Source organism: Hyposmocoma kahamanoa, unplaced genomic scaffold (genome assembly GCF_003589595.1).
Source record: "Hyposmocoma kahamanoa isolate Upper Pololo Valley unplaced genomic scaffold, ASM358959v1 129, whole genome shotgun sequence".
Classification (NCBI taxonomy): Eukaryota; Metazoa; Arthropoda; class Insecta; order Lepidoptera; family Cosmopterigidae; genus Hyposmocoma; species Hyposmocoma kahamanoa.
Window position 1 is genome coordinate 2,268,408 of NW_020653460.1, and position 19,218 is coordinate 2,287,625.

General features: G+C 35.7%; 1 protein-coding gene across 1 annotated transcript; it reads left to right on the top strand.

Moving 5' to 3' along the window:
* The first annotated feature begins 2,264 nt into the window (after window positions 1–2,264).
* Window positions 2,265–18,717, top strand: LOC113240284 (post-GPI attachment to proteins factor 6). The gene is made up of 4 exons (XM_026477544.1): window positions 2,265–2,547; window positions 3,573–3,821; window positions 13,967–15,112; window positions 17,426–18,717. Exons 1-4 carry the CDS (start codon window positions 2,265–2,267, stop codon window positions 18,166–18,168), a joined length of 2,421 nt encoding a protein of 806 aa, XP_026333329.1. The 3' UTR covers window positions 18,169–18,717.
* The last annotated feature ends 501 nt before the right edge of the window (window positions 18,718–19,218 follow it).

A 19,218-nucleotide genomic window follows, 5' to 3' on the forward strand; every position in this document is an offset into this window, starting at 1 on the left:
ACGGTCCGCTCGCTACCAAAAAGTCGTACGGGTTACCGTGCTCAATAATGTAATCTCCGTAAAAACTGCACCGTTAGGTTTTATTTTTCCTGAAATAAAATTTGTGTCATGAAACGTATTGGATTCCATGACGATGTCATTCGACATTATTGATAACATTATTTTTATTAATGTTTAAAAATAAATAACTCTTATTACACGGTATTACATTTTTCTGACCGGCTCAAGCCAATTCTGCAAGCCAAGTCAGTGTGGTCATTCACAGAACTCTATGAATGACAGACGCCTACAATTAGCACCAGATAATAGTTAGAGTATAGTTTTGCCATAATATTTTTAGAATGCAAAAAATTTTCTTTTTGCAGCTTTTAAATTAGAAAAAATGCTCTCCTACTAATGTGTAGTAGCAGTAAGCTTCTTGTGAAAGAGTTCATCCAGGGAAGTACTGCTACCTTACCTATTTCAGCCGTCAAGTAGTAATGTGAGCATTATTACGTTCCGATTTGAAAGGATAAGGGTGCCGGTGAAATTACAGGTACATGGAAATTGTCAACTTATGTCTCAGGGTAACAAGCGCATTGGCTGTACCCCTAAGATTTTTGCTAGTTAAAATTCTGAGTAGTACTAGAACTGTTACGGATAGGCGTTTTGCTTGCTATCAGGCGCACGACTTGTTCGTTCCGTCACTTTCGTTTTATAGAAAAATGGAATTGCCTTTTCATACAGAAAATGTTTTAAAAAAATATCCAGAAGTGTATTTATAACACTTCTGCCAGATTTCTGAAACCTCTCTTATTTCGGAAAGTAAATTTACAAGACTCAGAACTCTTTTTCAGACGCTTCACGGAGTGAATTGTTTTATTTGTTTATTAGATTTGCCATGGTCTATGTATGTTACTTACTGTATCTTATCACACTTTACTAACTTTTTTTGTACATAATCACATTAATTACAGAAAAAATGTTAAACGTTAAAACCTTAGTCAGGTTAATACAGAGGGCGGCTAAGGAACTTGAATCTATGACTTCAATAAAGTGGAGATGGTTTGTTCGGTTGAACGCGTTCTGGCATTATCGTGGTGAAGTAACGGTTGACTATCCGTGGCTGTCTGTTTGCGAGTCTTGTCATCATATTTTTTATAATAGTGATCAGCCTGTCATAGTTGTAGAAGACTTATGAAAGCTATGGGGAGTAAATAGGCAACTGAACCACTAAATCGGCACCAACAAATTTTTAGGCTTGTCAGGGGTCAACACGACGGCGATGAATAACGTGGGACCAAGGTCAAGGAGGGTACTTGATCGTTTGTGGTTATCAAAATTATTGTATTTTTCATCACAAATAGTGAAAATAACATGGCTTCAAACTCCTTTTTGTCAATTTATTCACACATTGCTAATTTCAATGTGCGTTGCAAGTTATGGTTCAAACAGTACTTGTGGTATCTATTTTCTTAGTTCTTTTATCTTGCCGATTTGGCACTAATAGGTCAGTTTTTGGTATATACACACATCAAACAATATTGCTAATTTCTGTGTAGATTGCAATGAAGTGCCTTCGGTAATTGCATGCGCTCTATCACGCCGTTAATTATTCCAATCGTTAACTCTACATTATCTTCACATCAGACCTCATATTAAAAAAAATAAACGAATATTAGCAGTTTTATAAACTAAATATTGCTTTAAGCAATATGTAAAGCAATATTTAGTTCATACAGCACTACGACTTTAATAAAAATTTAAATTTTTAGTGGCTAGAACTTTACAACGGCAATATCATGCAGTAACTCCTAATATTTATACAAAGACGTGATTATTATTTATAAAAAGCAAATTTTTTTTTATCATATCCAATATGGAAAAAGTAACAAACGATATACAAGCTTTTTTTTATAGCTATTTAAAACAAAATGAAAAATTATTCTAAGTGAATATGATTTACCTTATTTTGAGGAATTACTCGAATGTAAGCAACACTAAATGATTTTAATTCCGATACACGCTGCACTGCCCAAACCATTTATCAACCTTTTTGTTTTTGTCACTTTGTAAGTATTTCTAAACGAATACAAAGCTGTCACTGTCAACATGACAAAGAAATTGATTGTCATTTTGCGATAAGACGGTTGTTCGGTCGGTCGATTGCTGCCGTCCGTATTTTAAGTTAGAATTTAAATTAAATAATCGTGTTATTTATTAAATACGAATGGTAGTGCTACATTTCATATAAACAAAGTACAGGTAGGAGAAATAGTATCGTAATGCGATTGTTTTTTTTTATTTTGTGTTGTGTGTTTAGTGTCGCAAGTGGCGGCGATAATGAGGGTGAGATTGAGAGCTACAGAAAGAAGTTACTCGACCAGTTGACTAGGACACGTACGGTGCTACGAGTGGGGTACGATTTGGTAACAAGACAAATCGCTACTGATGTATATATGTTTAGAAACTACCGCTCAGTATCTGTCATCTTCTACCCCATTTCGCGGGGTGTAAAGGACGCCTGCTTCACATTTCAGTCTGAAGAGATTCATTTGAACAATATCGGTAGGTTTTTAACACTGCATGTGAATTTTTCTTATTTATTAACTTAGTTGTGCATGTTTTTTTAGTGTTATTTTAATTTATTTATCAATTATCAATTTTTTAATAAGCAATCATATCTTTCCTTACATTTATATCATAAATTAATTACTTGATAAGATTTTCTCTACATAGTTATGCATAAATTATCATCATCAACAAAAATATAGTTCTATGAGTAGCTACATAACACACTATAAAAAAAAAATTTTTTGTTTTGGAATTAATTGTACTTCTAGCTTATTTACCTCTTACCTCTATATTTATCAGATAGATAAGAAATATTATCTGATAGAAGCTGCAAATGCTTACATAGATAAATTGTTAATAATTGATTTTTAGGTAAGTTCCCACAATTGGAATTATTTAATATTTTCATAAGCTGATTCAGTAGCAGTAGAGCTCCTTGTGAAAGAGTTCGTCCAGAGAAGTACCGCCACCTTATCTATTTCTGGCGTCAAGCATAATGTCAGCATTACTGTGTTCCTGTTTTAAAGGGTTAAGGGTGCTGGTGAAATTACATGCACAAGGGACTTGTCAACTTATGCCTCAGGGTGACGGGCGCAGTAAGAGGTGCCCGCAGTATTGACGCTTTAGTCATCTTGAGTGACTATGTCAGCCTTATGGGAGGAATACTGAGTTCCCTACTAAAGGGACATGTTCAAGAACTTGTACAAGTTTAGAGTGCCAATACATACAGGCTCTCTGAGCCAACAATTAATTTGTTCAATGCATAAACTTACATTACCTCTCAGGATTACGTTACAGTCACGTTCCACCAATACATGATACAGATCCTCTATTTTATTGCAAGTACTGCGCAATGGGGATGGTTTAAAACCCATCATATGAAAGAATTTATTAGTTGGAATGTAATGAAAACGGGAGCTCCTCATCCAGTGCCCACAATGCAAACCGTGAAACCACAGACACCATCAAAATATATTTTCTCATATTACGCCATTAGTTACCTTCTTACATTGTTTTAGGTTCCTGTAGTCCCCAAGAAGTAATAATACACTTAAAACATGGTGCATACGCAGCTGTCAACCCAGATGGGTATGATTTCCCAAAGTATTTCGTAGATCCAGCACGTAGAGGGAAAATACATACAATTGAAATAAAATCAGATGGAAGGAATACTACTTATTCTGTGAAAAACCCTAAACCTGGGAATTGGTACGCATTAGTGTATATTAAATGGGAAGATCCTAGAACGCAGAACATCGGACAGCAAGGTATGTGTTTTTTAATTTTATTGTGACAAATCACAAATGAGGCTGTCAGCGCAAAAGTGGTGTAACCCCATGGAATACTATAGAAGTCCAAGTCAAATAATAATTTATTCCACTTGAAAATGTAAATATTTAACCTACGCTCGTTCAGTGGACTGACTTTCCTAAGAAGAATGTGCAAATAAACTTAAATGCTATAGTTAACAAGCAAGTGAATAATTTATGATAACGGTAAGTATTGAAATTATATATTCAAATGGAAATACCATAGATATGCTCGCAAAGGTTTTAAAATTATTCATTGCTGTCAGGGAGTTACAGCTCCAGCCAGTTGCCAACAGCTATGGAATACACTTTGTCACAATCATATTTTTTTGGAATCTAGATTCATTTCGTCTTTCCATACATATATACTGCCCCGCTAAGCCGAAAGGCGCTATCTCTGAGATACGCCTTTTTAGTTTTTTTTATACCATATAATAGCTATAATAATTTCGCATCTAATGGTGTAATAGAAATAGCGCTATCGAACTTAAAACATTTAAAAAACCACTAAGAAGTATTTTCATATCTCAATTTTTGAAACCTTTCTTTATAATCAAAATAGCGGTATCTCACAAAATAGGTATAATGGTACAATTTATGGATAATTTAGGTATGTCAATAAATCTATTAGTCAAAAATACGCATAAATAAGTTCTAACATCTTCAAAAAGATTTATTTTTGAAGGTGCGAAAATACAATTTACAAAAAGTCGATTTTCTCAAAACTTACTCCGATTGAGTAGTCTTCAATTTTGTAATAAATGACTTATCAATTAAAATACTTTTGCTGTAAGTTGACACATATGACCAATATATCAAAGGGTGTGGAGAACTTTGGCCTAAACCCTCGTCTGAGAGGAAACCCAACCAATATATAACTATTACAATTTTTTATTCATGAAAATAGCATACAAATATATAACAATTATGTACTTTATTGTCGCCTTAAGTAATATTAATGAAAAAAAAAGTGAGTTATACCACCTTTGCGCTGATAGCCTCAAATATTTGTTGTATATGGTTAACAGTAGGTGTTTTTTATTTTATAACGTCAAGTGACGGAACGAACGAGTCGTGCGCCTGATGGTAAGCTACACGTCTGTCCATAACAGTTACAGTGCCACTCAGAGCTTTAAATTGCAAAGATCTGAGAGGCACTACCACTGTGCCCCGTCACCCTGAGATTTAAGTTGACAAGTCCCATGTGCCTGTAATTTCACCAGTGTAAACACACAGGGAGTTTTAATGAGATGCTTATGTTGGTTAGTACTATAAAGATGAAATATAGTGGATTTTCCTGGTGATTGGCACATTCATCCGCTTTTGATGGACCTTCATTGGGTAGCTTGTTTTAAAAATGAATTACTAACATTGTAGTACACAAGTCCTGTGTACATAATATATAAAATAGCTACTCTGTGCATCTCTACAAAATCAACTTCCTTCTCTCCACAGTAAAATACTCAACATAGCCCCGCACTAGGAAAACCTTACGTTGCGGATGCACACACACACACATCGACAACCATAAAGTTACACCCTAACTCACGAGAGAAATAAATGTAGGCCATACAAATATTTCTCCCGATCCAGGAATCGAACCTGGGACCTCTGTGTGGCAGTCCGGCATGGTAACCGCTCGAACGTAGTTTGTTTGGGTGTTTGTGAAAATGAAATCACCTAAGTCTCTCTAGGTTTTTAACATCTGATAATAAAGTAATTATTTTGTTTTTTTTTGGGAATTTTTCACATAAGTATTGGATTTAGCAGGTACTGTCTCAGTGTTCTCAAATTGTGTCTAAATAGTAAATAATAAGCAAAACACATGTTATCTAAATAAAGAACAAATAAACTTCATGCCAAACATAATTAAATATGCTGTGTGCCTACTGCCTACTATTGTATGTGAAAAGCGTAATACCGCACGCACGCCATTATTTAAAGTATTATTTTCGTTGGCCACTATTGTATGTATCATTCTTTTTTGTTTCAACAACAATAAATCACGTTTTACATTTAATCCTATAAACGGAATAAAATTGCTAATGTAGGTACTTTTTCAACTTATCATTTTGTAGTTTCCGAAGGGTCATTGATCCCACTTGCCCATGTCATTGAACTTTCGGCATACAGTTCTCTAAAATTTGTTTGGGAAAACAGTAATAATAAAATATCGTTTATTTCTCAACAAGTATTAAAACTAGGTACTTACTAAGAAAGCTGGAGCCTAAAGTAAACCAAAAGATTTGTATTTTAGGTCTCCAGACCTCCCAACTCAGATTATATTTACATCATTATGTCGTCATCATTATCATTCTTGAGTTGGTACTAAGAACCTATGCAGAGAAGATGCGAGTGAGCAGTGTAGTGTTTTTGTTTTGTGCTCTGAACTCAACTTCCTTTAACAATTATTCCTCTTTAGGACGGCACTCTTTTATGTCATATATGTATACTAAGCCATTATATTATTCTTTTGTTTTCTGGTTTTAATCAGCATGTATGTAATATATACCAGGCATGAGTGTAATTGGGGTATGCAATTAGTTGAACGGATCTGTCTCTTATAGTCTGTCTTTTTTAAGATGGAGCAAAATGGTATTTCCAGAGTTACAAAAGGTGGATTTTTTTTATTTGAATAGGATTTTTAGTAGCAGTAGAGCATCTTGTGAAAGAGCTCGTCCAGGGAAGTACTGCTACTTTACCTATTTCTACCGCCAAGCAGTAATATAGTCACGTTACTGTGTTACGGTTATGAAGGGTAAGGGTGCTGTAAAATTACAGGCGCATTCGTCAACTTATGTCTGAAGGTGACGGGCGCAGTGGCGGTGCCCCCAGATCTATATGATTTAAAGCTTTGAGTAACACTGCAACTGTTATGGGCAGGCGTGTGGCTTACCACCAGGCGCACGACTTGTTCGTCCCGTCAGTTGGTATTATAAAAAAAGGACCACCACTGGGGTAACCCTTTCTAACAAAAAAGGAGTCGTTTCGTCGAAATTGGTTTACAAATGGCGGAAGTAATCGAATATATAAAAAAATACAGACGAATTGAAAACCTCGTTCTTTTTTGAAGTCGGTGAAAAAGAGACGAGCTATTTACTGATAATAGAAACAAACTATTGCTCTAGTTATTTTGTAAGTACGATTATGACAACGATCAGTCATGTCTCTGACGCGATAAACTTATACAGGCAGTTAGTTAATTTACACTTGTCGGTCCACGGCCAACTTTTTTATATATCGCACTTTTAATACGATAGTGTATTAACTCAAAAAATGTATTTATTCACAATCGATGAAAATCGATTTACTCACTTCCCGTGAAAGGTTATTCAAATTTGTGTATAGGTTAAAGTTTATTACAGACATCTAAACAATTCAAAAGTCTAATTATTTGTACTAACCAAATATAAAAATAAGCAGGAAAAAAAAATCATATTTTTGTCCACAACTAGCTTACAAAAAGTTTGTCTAATCTTGAGGTAAGTATATACATATATTTTAATTATGTCTCACAATGTTCTATTATCGATTTTATTGACGTGTAAACAATCAAATTTTACGTTCAGCAGTGGTAGGTATAAACTTAAAATTTACATATTTTGAGTTGAAACACTATTGTGATAGCAGTGCAATATCATAGCTCGTAACTGCCTGGTAACAAATGGTTAGAACAATTTAAGTACACCCACTGAATAACTTCAGTGGTAAGTGTTGCTTTGTGACATCAGCACTTTAATGTATGTTTTTTTAATGTAGGTATTTGATTTTGTTAAGGACACTATGCACTTTGGTCATTGCAATAATGGCTAAATCTCTATTTAGGGATTTGATAGGTTATTGTGTTTGGTTACGAGTGGTCTATCTTGACGTCAAGCATCTTGCAGTAGTACTTAACATTATTCAGGTTTGTACTTAACATAATTATTGCTATGGTTGTATAGAAGAAATACTTTGTACAATATATAAATAGTGTAGAACGAAGAACCGAAATACCATAAATAGTGTGGAACGATTCGCATCGCTTTCCTAGAATAGTGGCCATACAACCTCAAATAATTTTAATTCTAGCTTAAGTAATATTGACTCTTAAAACTCACAATTATCCAGATAATGCAAAATTTTGTTGTGCCGATCTTGTCATTGGTTAAAAGTAATATTATATGATATAACATTGGGACAACCCAACATTTTGGTTATACAGGAAGGGCACTATAATCTTCAGTCAAATGTTAGAAGGTCCTTTTTAACGTCGGGAAATCCTCATGGATACCCTCCGTCCGGAGAGACGAGGGTTATGTCGGACTCGACCGACTAAAACCTAACATGTGAACTCACCAGGGACCGCCGTCTCTGACACCTTGGGAGTCTACTACGAGGCTCCCTCTACGCTCCTACCAAGCCTCGAGGACCTGCCTCCTAATGTCACCGCATCCGATGCCCGGAGGCCCTCGTTATGGAGGCATGCGGCGGACATGTGCCTGCCGCTTGCACCCAATCCTCCTGCGATGGATCGGATGAGAGAACACATCGTCTTCCCTCGTCTCTCCGCCGTTTCCTTCGCTCTTACCAGCTCCGCGCAAAAGGCAGAAACTGCTTTCCACACTGTCGCTGTCGATCACGGAGATCATGCTGGATCTTACGTCTTCTCATGCTGGACGTACAGCCAGTATATGCTTCGCGTAGACCTACCTCAACAGTCGTGTTTTAGGTGGAAGTACAAGCGCACCAAAGAAACTTGAGCCACCTCTTTAGTTTCCTCCAAGTAAATTCATCTCGATTCCACGACGCGACGACAATCTCACTCGTGCAGGTTGCGGTTACAGACGGAAAGGTGTCGTTGGTAGTTTGTGAGGAAATATTCCCACACAAGAACTTATCAGTTAGTAGTAGATCCTGCCCCCAGATCAGCCCGTTGACATGACGTCAGATCAAAAGGCTGGTAAGTAAAAGGTAGCCATGAAGCTCCCCCGGGTTCACGTACAGCACCCTCCCTATTGTCCAGATAGATACCGGAGCTGTTGAGACAGTCTACGATTCGTCAACTTTGCGTGGCATGACGTTTAAAACAAAGTGCTTTAAATTGCGTGTTTTAAACAATGTTTAAAAACAATTTAAACATTAATCCTCTATTTAATGCTATGTTAATATTGATGAAACGTGTTTGTTTGTGGTTTACATGTAGGACGAGTCATTGCGCATGGACGATGATATTGCCTTCCGGGCTGACTGCGTCAGTATCTGTGGTTAAAGAAAATTATTAAGCCGTACTAATGAGTATTAGAAAAAGTCATCTTTATTAATAGATACTATACTGGAAAAAAAGCAAAAAAGTGGACATTTAGGTATAAATAGTTTTAACAAGATTAATCGCATTATACAGGGTTATTTATTTGTAAAATATTAACAATCTCGGAGGACTATATCGCACTGTTACTACAATAGTGTATTAACTCAAAAAGTGTTTTTTTTTTCAGAATCGATGAAAAACGAATTACTCACTTCCCGTAAAACACCATTAAAATGTATATCTAGGTTAAAGTTTCTTACCGACATCTAAATAAATTCCTACTTGCCAAATATATTTAAAAATAAGAGGGACAAAATAATATCATATTTTTGCGTAAGGACTGGTTTGGTCAGAAGTAACTCATTTTTAAGTAAATACTTTTTATTTGTTTCTTACAATATTCTAACGACGGTTTTATTGACGTGTAGATAGTCAAATTTCATGTTCACCAATGATATCAACTTGAATTTTACCTATTTTGAGTTATAACACTATTGTAATAGCAGTGCGATATTACTAACATCATAAACAACAACTTGGGAGCTTTGAGAACTTTCCAGATTTAATTTCCGAACAAAAAGAATAATATTGATATTGATCACTCTAACCTTCTTCAAAGTAGAGGTTTCATCGCGATGTTAGCCTTCGTTGTGTCCACAAATATACGTAACTAGAAAAATGAAGTCATGACATGCTGCCACAGTACGGTTAGCACGACAGCGCGCGACTTCCGCGAGAGCGATATAAAACGCGAGATACTCTGCCGTCTGCTAAGTGACAAAATATTTTTTTGAGATATCGTGAAAAACCATACCCATTTTCAGAATATTGAAATTGTTTAATGATATTTCAGCTATGCACCGTTAGGGTAAGTTCCGATAAGTGGACCACGTTAACTAATTTCAACTGTTTTTAACCGACTTCAAAAAAGGAGGAGATTCTCAATTCGATTGTGTCTGTTTTTTTTGTACGTACGTTACGCGATAACTCTGGTATTTGTGAACCGATTTTTATGATTCTTTTTATGTTGGAAAGGGGGTACTTCCACAGTGGTCCCATTTCATTTTGAAGAAAATCATCCACCTTTAAGGGTGGCTGTTTACACATGAAGATTCATTTTTGTAAGTAGCGCCTAAATTTTATTTAAGGAGCAAGGCGTTTTTCTGTCGATATACTTTGAGTAGTGAGAACCGATTTTTATTATCATCAATGGTAAAGTCCTGTATAGTGGCGAATTTAACGATATTTTATAAAACTTAGCAAATAGACGTAATTCCACGTACTTTTGAGGTCGGTTTTTTTAGTACTCTGTACTGATTAAGATAGAATTTGTGCTCTATTTTTTGCTATTTAAAACGGTTATTTGACCATTTGTCACTTAGCCGTGTTTTTAGTAGTGGACGGCAGTACTGCTATCCTACCATAAGTATTTGAACCGTCAATGCCCTCTCATTGAGAAGCAATCGTTCTCTCATTTGGCTGCCACCGCTCTAGTAAATATATAATATATAGTGAAAGCTTTCACTTTACAAGTAAATTTTTGAACAAACCATCAAAAACAACACACGTTACACAGACACGTTGTTTTTTATTAGCATTTAATTAAAATGACTGGATTGACCTTTTAGATATCTATATAATATACAAATTAAGTTAAATGTACCTTTTTATTAACCCGGGAAATAACAAATAACCGAAAAATTATTTTGGTGCTTTTTCTCTAATAAATGCTGTTTTTGATATTACAGTGTATTATTGATTTGACAGGGTAGTGCTGTCGCACTCTGTAGCACTTGGTTCTTGCTTGTTACTTGCTTTTAACAATAAAAATTATAATATAATATATTCGCTGCATTTTTCACTTTTAAAAGGTAAGCCTTCAACACACACATCAACTATTTCTATCGTACCAAAACAATACACTGTAATATCAAAAACAGGATATTTCATATTTTTGTAATCTTTGAGGTTAATAGCATAAAAAGATACATATAATTTACTTTGTATATTAGATATTAAATAATTCTATCCAGCCCATCCATTATAATTTTACTTTTCATGATAACCTATCTATGGAATAATTATAAAATCTAAATGGGACCAATACTGAGGTACCCTCTTTCCAACAAAAAAAAAATCATCAAGAAAAAAATATAGTCGTATTTAGAACCTGCTTTTTTTAATTGGTTAAAAACAAATAAATTGATTTTCCGTCCATAGCACCCGAAAGATTCTTGTTGTAATGAAATCAGACAATACTGTACTGGGACTTGCAGTGTTATGGTTTGATATGGTAGGATAGTTGATGCCGAAAAATCAATGATCAAATTGATCAATTGAGCACGTAGGAATCCCAGCGCCATGCACTAGAGTTGACCTCGCGCGCTTATTGTCGCTGCCAACAGTGCCAACTTCCTGCCCTATATTGCTTCTATTGAAGCGTCCTCATCATACTTGCTATGCAATTTGTGACCAATTGATACTACATTTACGGTGGTAAGTGCATTGTTAGTGAAATGTAATTATTAATTATTATTATATTGAAAAAAAAATGTGTTTGTATTTGTAGGTAATGGATTCGGTAATAGAAGTTTTTGAAAAGTCGTTATTAAGTCCGAAGTCGTAGATATTTTTTCTTTTTTTATAATATCAAGTGACGGTCGAACGGTCAAGTCTATTCATAGCAGTTACAGTCTCACTCAAAATCGTGAGTGTCTGCAATTCCACCAGCACTTTCAAATCCGAAACGCAGTAATGCTCACATTTCTGCTTGGCGGCAGAAGAGTAGGTAAGATTGCAGTACTCCTTGGACGAACTCTTTCAAAAGGAGCTCTATTGCTACTAAACCTTATAATAACAACAAAAACAAACATTTCGTCACTTGATAGTTTCGTGGTTTGACCTACCGCCGCTCAAGCAGGGGCATTGGGTTCAATTCCAATTGCAATTAAATCAATTGCGACGCGTCGCAATTTATTTAATTGCAATTGATTTTAATTGCAATTGATTTTAATTGAATTGCTTTTAATTGCAATTAATATTTTTAGTTGTTCTAAGAAACAATTGAAACTAACAATTAAAACCGAAAGTACCAAATAAAAGTGTCATTACGAATTTGGGTTACGGGGTAGGTTAGGGGTAGGTTAGGGGGTCGGTTGGGGGGCGGTCAGGGGTTTGTGACCCACCCCCTAACCCAACCCACCCGCACACCCGCTCACCCATCTACTCACCCACCCACTTACCCGCTTACCCACCTACTCACCCACCCACTCAAACCCACTCACCCACCCCGTAACCGACCACCTTTTTTTTACACCTAACCCAAATAAATTTATCATAATTGTCAGTTTTAATTGTTAATCAAAAACATTGAAAAGATTGAAAATTAATTAATTGTCAATTGTACACATACGCGATTAACGATTGATCAATTGTTAGTTGCGAGAGCCGCAATTAACAATTAATTAATTGTTAATTGCGGTTCTCGCGACTAACAATTGATCAATCGTTAATTGCTGTTTCGCAAATTAATTGTCAATCTTTAATTGCCAGAATAATTAAATTTTGCCCAACACTGCTCATTAGTTCTGTACAACAGTATAACTATTTCCTAACACGTACGTACAACAACAAGTCATAATTAAAAATTGAACCTTAAGTCACCGTTTACATAGTATCTTTATTACGCAATATCGAAATGCGACAGTTTGTTTGTTCAGTTTATGACCGAGCATATAGTGTAATTAAATTACATTTAAAATTTAATGGCGCGATTTTTCTCGTGCGTGTAGAGACGTTTTCTTGATGAAGTATTTTAATCGGATGGTATTTGTTATACGTATAATAGTTATTTGTTATGCAAGGCTGCAAAGTTGTAGTGTGACGCGAGTGCTTGTATTAAAACCTGAGCTTCGCTTGCTGGGATTGTAAGTTTGAACCACGAACGAAGCGAGTCCTGAGCGTAGCGAGAGTTTCAAGACACGAGATACAATAAGCGAGCGAAACACACAACATTTCACCTCACTATAGCGAGAAAAATGGTAGATGAAAGAAAAACAGTTGAACTATAACAAATCATTTTAATAAACAAAATTAGTTATCCTTGTGAGTTTAATGTCAACAATAATATAATAAAATATACCAACGGATTTATATTACATAAATAATGTACGACAAATCGCGTAGTTGTACGTGTCATTGTTTTTTTCATCAGAATAAAAAGTTGGGTGCACCACTGTCTATCGTCAAGTCCGAATTGTAAAAACCTTTTCCACGCTAGTTTGGAAAAAACGCGTTTACACGCAGATTTCTAATGAGAGAAAGCCTTTCCGAGCTAGTGAGGTGAAAACATTTTTTTCGATCAATGATAATTTAAAATTAGATGCTTGTAAAAGCGCTGCAGTGTCACGATAGTGGCTCCGCTGCAGGGCTTCTGTTACCGTCTAATTTAAATGCTGGAAGAAGTATATTTGTAAAAATTTTTCAGTATCGTAAGATTAATCCGCGAAATTTCAAACTTACTTTTTTAACAGCCTGTATTGTATAGTATCGATTTCTGGCGATAGGCGCGACAACAAATTGGGACGACCTTTCTCACCCATTGCTTAATATTCTTTTTACTAAAGGTCACTTGACTTTGAAATGTTTTCGATCTTACAACTACATACACTAACAATGTTGCAAAAGTTCCATTTTTATTCACTGTATATACTACACAAAAATTATGAAACTGCATGAGGTTTTTCGCACCATAATAAATACGCGAAACTATTATACCACAGACCAACTAACTTCCCAACTTTCTTAATTCCAGGTCTCATCCCCAACTGCAATACCATACTCTACACAGACCTTCAAGTAAAAAGGGAAGAGAACATCGGACTAGTCGATTGTTATACCGGAGTCACTGTCGATAATAGAGATCTCCCGGCCACATTCCAATGCATGTCAGTCGACAGCACTGATCCAATAAGCTTTAATATCACAGTTACAAATGCGCCAGAGAGCAGCAAAGTACTATTCAGGGTACAAGCATTGTCCCTCCCTACAGATGAAGATTATTTGATATCCTGTGCATTCGATCCCAAAGAAAACGATATTCAAATAGTAACTTTCAGCCCTAACCCTTCTGCCTGGCATTATGTTTACCTAGAACATGTTAGTAATGCATCAAGTTATGCCGACTGTGATTCATACTTAAGAACTGACGATGAATTCCTAGAACAGACAGCTAATACCCTTATGAGAGATGATAAAGGCAGATTTTTCACTTTCGACTACGGATTACCTACAACTGACGTTCAAGACGTCACTAGTATAATAAATATCACGTCCGACCAAGTGAAAACAGTAAGGTTTAAAGTCAACCAGTTCATTGATATAGGAGGCAGTGTCTCTATTGCAGCTAGTCTATTGATGAGTCTGAATTATTACATGGGTTATAAGAGAGAATTAAAGAAGGGTTCGTTACTAGCTTTTACTGAAGATAATCAGTTTTTTAGAGTCGTGATTTGTTTGGATATTGGTCACTCCAGTATACCAACAGAATCCGGACATTGTAAGTACAATGATCAAGTGAAACCAGCATTATTTGTGTTGAACAGTACTGATTCAGAGTCTATTGATGATAAGGTGATAATACCGTTCCCTGAAAGCGGTACTTGGTATTTGAGTTTGCGATTGTTCTGTGATGAAGTGGTTTGCCCGTGCAAGACGTCGCATAACGGGACAAAGTACTATGTAGATACAGAGGCGATTGACAAAGATGGGGCGGACATGTCTGGAGAGTTGTCAGCGAATTTAACGAGGCCAGGCGAATCGAAATGCAACGGATCTGTGATATTAGCGTTCTCGTCGACGTCGTGTGTCGGAGGGCGGTGTAGCAACCACGGAAATTGCCTGCTGAATACGTTTGGAGGGTTGGTGATGTCTTTTTGTTCCTGTTCAGCTGGTTACGGAGGTAAGATTTTTTTTGCTTTAAATTGTGTAAGCAAATTTGCGCCCGGCATCCGATTGGTATTAGTTCCGAACTCCAGACTATTTGTATAGTATTTAGAAAGTAATTTAGAAAACTCGGACCCACTTCGGATGTCGATTGTCGTTTTTGGGTGAACATGGTGATCAGTATCATTTTCTAGTTGGTTCTAATATAAAAACTTTATTTTTTTCCGAAGACTTTGCTTTTGTGGACAACGAAAAGTTGAATTTCGAGTACCATTAAGAAAACTTTTGACTGCCTCTGTGGCCGAACGATTACCGGACTGCCACGTAGAGGTCCTAGGTTCGATTCCCGGGCTGGGCGAAATATTTGTATGGTCGATATTTATTTATCTCGTGTGTTTGGGTGTAATTTGTGGTTGTCTTTTGTGTGTCCATGGTACCCGTGGCACAGCGTTTCCCTAGTGCGGGGTTAGCCCCGCACTAGGGAAACGCTCAACATAGGTTGAGTGTGTACGTTATTGTTATTATAAAACGTACAAATTTTCGGGTTTCTCTATATTTAAAGACAAAAAGGGAACATTGTGTATCTAATCATTGGTATATTACAACGAAAATTCTACAAACTAATGACAAAGAACTTAGAAATGTGTAGATTTTCGATATTATGTAAATACCACTATGTAACCATGTAAATAGGCAGCTTTGTAAATACCACTGCGATAGCCACAATAGCAAAGTTTCAGGGGCATAGCTACACTTTTCTACATATTTGCTTTCCTATGAAACAGAAATCAGAAACAGAACCTTCTTGAAAAATTGTTACTTAGTGTTATTTCATTTTCTCAAGTGCCAACGCATTAGGTTGGCGGTGGTACCACAGGAATGCCTAAATTCACAAAGACGTGATAAAGCAAAATGGCGGCAACATTGATTGTTTACTCTTATGAAAAAGTGACAAAGAGATAAATTATATGTTATCTTTGCCGCACTCATTTCGATGAGTCGCTTTTCAAAGTCCAAAATAACGTCATGTACGGACAACAGCGCATCACATTTTTGTTCGAAAATCGCCTCCAGTGCAACGGAACAAGATACGTCAATGTGTAGCATGGTGTGCTGTTGATTGCACAACAAACTTTCGTGAGTTCAGTCCATTACTCCAATCAAATAACTTTTTCAGAATTATATTTGAAATGAATTGCACATTAAGAAATTACAATAACGACACAGAACAGTAATGTAAGGGCCTTATTCCTATGCAGGAACTTCTTCCAGGCAACCTTAGAATAAAAATTAAAGAATTGAAAAGGGGGTGCAACAAAGAATATCTTCTAATGGAAGAGTTTGAAGGAAATACCTACACGTTGAATACATAAATAAACAGTACATAATAATAAAATTTTATTAATATACATTTGTAGGAAAAAGAGAAATAAACAAAAGAATCGGAACACTATGCAATAAGAAAATAAGTGATAGAATTGTATAGAAAAAACGAAACTTATTTTGGCTATTTAACAGAAAATACTAATTATATTCTATTATTTCGTTATTAAGGGCGTATCGACTCAGAGTCACTCAGATCTCGAGACACATTTTATACTCTCTAGAACACGTATAACGTGTTCAAAATAAATAAAATCGTTTACAAATCGTTTCCAAAGTTTTTGGCTCACCGCCAACTTAGGCGAGAAAAAAGAAATTTGAACGTCCACCATAACTGAGAACACGTATTTTTTATATTAAATGAACATAAAAAATCACAAGAAAAAAAATTATATATATGTAGTTAATATTGATAATTCAAATGCGGTAGGTAGCACACCCTGGACATCCCCCCTACTACTGGGGGTAATAGAGACCACTTTGGGAAACTGGATACTGTCTCAAATAACTATAATATTTTCAAGAAATTTTTAAAGTGTTAGCATGAGTTCTGTCACCTTCTGAAATATCTTCAGGACTGTTCAAAAGTCAAAGTCAAATAATCATTTATTCCATAAATAAAATAAATTTGCATTTGAAAACGTCGCTTTTAACTTTTCCGACTTACTCTAGGGATTGCTCTTTTCAAATAAAATTAAATGCTATGGAATACACTTTCAATCAAATTTGTGAGGAGTCTAGAGCCATCTCGTCTTTCCACACCGTAGTCATCAATTAAAATATTTTTAATGTAGTTTTTAAACTTAGGAAATGATAATCTTAATATATGCTCCGGAATGTTATTTTAAAAACGTATACAGTTCCCCATTAAAGAGTCGCGAAAGTTACTAAGGATTTGTCAAGCCACGATACCTCGTTAACCAAATTTTTATATTTACTCTTTCAGCTTGGGACTGTTCGGACGAATCAAGAATGGACAGCAGAGCCGCCATGCTGCTGTCCCTCCTTCTCCTTACGCTGAGTAATATCCTGTTTATCTTCGCTATATACGTAGCTATCATACGCCGGTATTACACCGAAGCCATGATGTATACATTCACTATGATTTTCTCAACATTCTACCATGCCTGTGACGCACCGGCACAAATCGCGTTTTGCATAGCGCGATTAAGAATTCTCCAATTTGGCGACTTTTACTGCGGAATTATGTGTTTCTGGGTGACGTTGCTAGCTATGTGCATTATTAACGATAAGTTTAGGTCGTTTTTACAACTGTCAGGTGCTATTGTTGTAGCAATGCTAACGACATGGAACATGCATTCTTTCGTCGCGTTCCTGACCCCATGTGCCGTAGCTATCTCAATTCTTCTGATGTCTTGGTACTACGATTACAGAAAAACTCGTAAATTCTTATATCCCAGGTCGTATTATATCGTTTATATGCCTATAGGTTTGGGATTTGCAGCTGTAGGTCTAATATTGTTCGGGTTCTTTCAAACTGAAAAAAATTATTACATAGTCCATTCTTTTTGGCATATGGTTATAGCTGTGAGCGCCGCGTTCTTATTGCCTGATATAAAGAGAGATGGTATCTACCATGCGTTTGCGCCAAACCGTAATATGTGTTCGCTGCGGTTTTGTAATTTTTTCCGTAGACCTCGACCACCTCCGGTTGACAATGAACCGTAACGAGAGTACAGTCTGCTATTGAAGAGGTATCTTAAGGTGGGGTTTTAAGAGAATTGAATTTGGCGTTTTTTGTGCCCAACATCGACCAACCCAAAATCGATCTAGGGATGCACAATACGATTCGATTTTATGAAGATCGATTCAAGTATATACGATCTAGTTATTTATTATATAGATTAATTTGAATGCGATTTTTAAGCAAATTGATTCAACATCAAAGCGAATCGTTTAAATCGTATTGATAATTTAAACAAAACAGTCTCTTTTTGAACCCCCTACTGAATCGTAAGGCTAATATATAGCTATTTTATATAGGTCTGCAAGAAAAGTAGTTTGGCAATATCGAAGTATAAATTAATGTACGATAATTTGGCGATTGTTACTACATCTGTACCATTTGATCGATTTCTCTCACTGGTATCACTCTAAATAAAAATAATAATAGGCTGAGGCTGTCAAAATTATTATTTTTTATCAAAATTTGTTTTAAAACGATTTTTATGCGATCGATTTAAGAGCATGCGATCCTTTACAATCCAAAAAATTGATTCAAAGCAAAACATTGTGCATCCCTATATCGATCATCGATCACACGTGTTGAAACTTCATAAGAATAAAAATTATAGCAAGATAAGAGATAGATAACAGTGGAACAATGTGTTAAGCATGAGTGTGCACATATAACGTCATTTTCTATGAAATTTAATATATAAACAGTAGTTATCTGTTATTTTAAGTAAATAAAACTAAAGTTGTATCGGTTTTTTCCATAATCTTCACGTATCTGCCACTTATTAGCATAAAAATTAAACCAAAATGCAAGTTATTTAACTCTATTAGCGCATTTTAGAACCTGAAACTTATCATTGTGGTTCTTCGAGTCGTTTGTTCAGTTAAAATAATTTAAAAACCAAATGCAGCTATGTATACCAAAGGGAACATTGTGTTTATCAAATAATTTATAACAATTTTGTAATGGCGGCACTTCGTGTACACGCTACGCTAATTTTTTTTTGCTGTTTTTAGCAAATATTTGGTCGCTAGAGCAAG